This window comes from Bison bison, unplaced genomic scaffold (genome assembly GCF_000754665.1).
Source record: "Bison bison bison isolate TAMUID 2011002044 unplaced genomic scaffold, Bison_UMD1.0 scf7180017864309, whole genome shotgun sequence".
Classification (NCBI taxonomy): Eukaryota; Metazoa; Chordata; class Mammalia; order Artiodactyla; family Bovidae; genus Bison; species Bison bison.
In genome coordinates, this window is record NW_011494881.1 from 9,165,040 (window position 1) to 9,168,474 (window position 3,435).

Consider the following 3,435-nt stretch of genomic DNA (forward strand, 5'->3'; position numbering starts at 1 on the left):
CGAACGGGGCCTTTGAGCGGCGGTGAGCTTCCCGAGGCAGCAGGGGGAGCCTGACGCCGAGGGAGGCCGGTGGCTGGGAGAACCCAGAACGGCCTGACCCTGGGGAGAGGAGAGTTCGGGGTCCGCGCTCAGCGCCGCGACTCCGAAGTCCCAGGATCCCAGAAAAGGTGCGCTCTGGACCAAACTGCGGACCCGCCGGGGAGAGCGCCCCAACAAGCAGAGAGCAGGACTGGCGCCCTGGTGTAGGGGTATGAGTGTGTGATCGCGGTCGGGGTGGGGGCTGGGCCTTGGACCCCTCACTCCCACCCCGCCCCAACACACACGCGCACACACACACGAAGATTAGACCTCTTTTCTGCCTGGTTCCAGGGGCTCTTCAGGCAGCTCAGTCCCGCCGCGCAAGCTGGGAAGAAGGTAGCGGTGCGCGCTGCGGGAATCGCGCCGGGACCGAGGGTCGCGCCGCGACTTTGCCGAGCGGAGCTCACGACCCAGAACGGCGCTCCGCGTCCACCAGGTCGCCCCAGCGAGGCTGACAATGGGCGCCAGGACCCCTGCGGGGTCGAACTGGAAGGGGCTTCCGGGCCCCGGGCCCCGGCGCTTTCTCCTGCGGCGCAGACTGGGATAGAGCGTAGACTGCAGAGAAATCGGGTTTCGGAAAAGCAGCATCGGCGCCGGCCTGACGCAGGTCCCGACTCGGGAGAGAGGAAGGAGCCCCGGGGGGAGGGGGTTGGCTGGAGGGGTCGGCTGGTGGCCGCCTCTAGCCCTCGGCAGCCGGATGAAGAAAAGGATAAGCGAACTCATTTTCCTCGGAGGGACAAGAGGGCTCCAGCGCGCTCTCCTCCCCAGGCCTAGGAAACAGGTTCCCAAGCGTCCTCCGACCGCCAATCGATCCCGGCTGCCCGCCCGTAACCGATGATGGTAGGAAAGCAGAGAGGAACTGCGGGCAGCGGCACCTCCCCCGGGCCGAGGCTGGGCGGGCGAGTCCGGACCTGCGCCGCTCTCTGCACAAAACGAAACCCAAACTCCTCAAAATCTTAAGAGGGAAATTTTTTAAAATCCCCTTTCCCCTCTTGCACTTTTAACAAACCAGCTACTGGGAGAAAAAAAACGAAATGAGCGCTAGCTAAGGACACTTATCTTTTCAAATTGTGAAATCCCGTTTAAAAATATTTCCTCCAAGGCCAGCCCTTCTGAAGCCTTTGCCTCTTCCTGAAAATTCCAACTAAACAATCGGAATTTCGACCACGGTCCTGGGAAGAAGGAATAGCCGTGAGGCCCAGGGAACCCACTGTGGCCAAATTGCCATGCTCTTGTTTCTCTTTAACCAAGGGGGAAAAAAAAAAAAAAGATAAGAAGAAGTAAAACCTTTTAATACATCAAATATACGGAATTTTAATCTTTAAAGCGATACATTGTCTATTATTTTAGTACATGACGTAAACCTTGTCCCCTTTTCAGCGGGTGGACTTAAAAATTAAAAATAGTTAAGTGTTCCTTTTAAAGAACAAAATAAGGCAAATGAGGTTTTGGAATAGAATTGTTTTTCCTTTTTTTTTTTTGTTTTCTTCCAGAATACATACAAAAAAATACCCATTCTCTTTTGATGGTATACACCTTAAAAATAATTGCAATTTGAAATCAGAGCTGACAAATTGTGACTTGTTTTGTTTTTTTTTTTTCATTTTTGTAACAAACATGCATGTAAATTTGTGTTTCAATCAGACATTAAATAAGAACGTACAATATACAATCATAGCAATTTTAAAGTAACATTAAAGAGAAGACCTCTAGTTCTGTGGCGGTTTTGTATTTATTTATAATCTACAAGGGATGGGAGGGTTTGTTTTCCACATTTTTAACCCTCAAGTTTTAATTTTTCCCCCTTCTTCCTTTTTACCTACAGAGCTCAAACTAAGTAATGCACTTTTGAACCACGGGTCCGCTTGGAGCTAACATAAATAAATACCAGTGTCCACCGATGCAGTCCTCAGATGAACACTTTTCAATTATTTTTTCCTTCTTTTTCTATAAAAAGTCAAACGATATTTTTTTTTCAACTTTTATAAAGTTTGGGTGGGGAGATGAGAGGTGGGGGAAAGGGGACTTTCCCACCGGGTCTCGGTCGCTGTTTCGGGTAGATAGATACAGTATATATATTTTTTCCTTTCCTGGCCCGGGTCATCCCCACGCGCGGGTGACAGTCGCCTCGGCCCTGTTGCCGCCCCTCCCTCGGCTCCTCCCCACCCCTCAGTTCTTTTCTTTCCCTCGATAGCCCTCGAGACCGCCCTCACTGGTACCCCAGCGCCGAGGCCGTGGTCAGTCTCTGTCCGTAGAGGGCATAGGGGGAGTAGTACGGTCCGGTGGCGGCGGGCACGGGCACGGGGGCACCGGGCGTGGGGAGCGGGCTCTTGGAGTAGGGGTGGTAGCGGCTGCTGAGTCCCAGCGCGTGGTGGGGGCTGCGCAGCGCCAGCGTCCCGGGGCTGCCCGGAGCGCCCGACGTGGGGATGTGCATGTGGCAAGCCATGGCGGCCGCTGCGGCGCTGGCCAGAGACGAAGAGCTGGGGTAGCCCGACAGCAGTTTGTCTGTCCCGGGGAAGGCCGTGTGGGTCCGCAAGTGGCTCAGCAGCTCTTCAGACGTAGCGAAGCGCTTGTCGCAAGGCCCGTTGGCCGACACCCAGTTGCAGATGTGGGGGAGTGGGTCGTTAGGGAGCATGAAGCCGTAGGGGTAGAGGGGGGGGCCGGCCAGAGAGGGCGGTGTGGCGCCGGCGGCCGCGGCCGCGGTGAGCGATGAGTGCACGCCGTGCAGCGGGTGCGTGGGGTACACCAGCGGGTATCCGGACTTGAGAGCCGCGGCCGCCGCGGCCGGATCGTGAGCGCACGATGCGCTGGCTGCCGCCGCCCCAGCCAGGTGACTGGCGCAGTGGTAGCTGAGGCAGTACGGGTCCCGGCACAAACTGGCTGTCATCACGGACGGCGGTGATGCTCCGGCCAAGGGGCTTGAGCCGGCGGGCTTGCTGCAGCCCAGAGAGCCCGCTGCAGCCGCCGCCAGCTGAGCCCCAACTAGGCTGCCAGGCTTGGTGGGGTCGAGCGCCACGCCGTGTGGCAGGAACTGGGGCGGGTAGCCGGCGTAGGCCCCAGCCAGGCTCCCTGGGTAGGTCATGCCCGCGGGAGGCAGAGGGAACACTGTTTGGCCCGGCTTGTAGGGCGACACGGGCGCCACTAGCCCAGAGCCCAACACAGAGGAGGAGGTGGGCGCACTGGGGCCGGAGCCGGAGCCGGAGCCTGATGAGCCGCCGCAGTCCGAACCTAGAGCCTTGCCCCCGGGGCCCCCATCTGGGTGCTGGTTCACGTCCACATTGATGCCGCCGCCACAGCTAATCCGGCCGTGCGCCAGCCCCGTGGGTCCCCCTTCGGCCGAGGAGCCCCCGGAGCCCT

At 58.0% G+C, this 3,435-nt stretch overlaps 2 protein-coding genes across 2 annotated transcripts in view; one reads left to right on the plus strand and one right to left on the minus strand.

The window, feature by feature from the left end:
- LOC104997560 (5E5 antigen-like) overlaps nt 1-1,888 on the plus strand; it is a 2,571-nt gene extending 683 nt beyond the window's left edge. Inside the window, exons 3-4 of the mRNA XM_010852404.1 lie at nt 41-248; nt 370-1,888. Coding sequence (XP_010850706.1) covers nt 41-248; nt 370-852 — 691 coding nt within the window. The 3' untranslated portion in view covers nt 853-1,888. The remainder of the gene's footprint in view (nt 1-40; nt 249-369) is intronic.
- The window catches only part of ZNF503 (zinc finger protein 503), a 3,427-nt gene continuing 1,516 nt past the window's right edge, over nt 1,525-3,435 (minus strand). Inside the window, exon 3 of the mRNA XM_010852405.1 lies at nt 1,525-3,433. Within this exon, the coding sequence (XP_010850707.1) occupies nt 2,288-3,433 (1,146 nt within the window). The 3' untranslated portion in view covers nt 1,525-2,287. The remainder of the gene's footprint in view (nt 3,434-3,435) is intronic.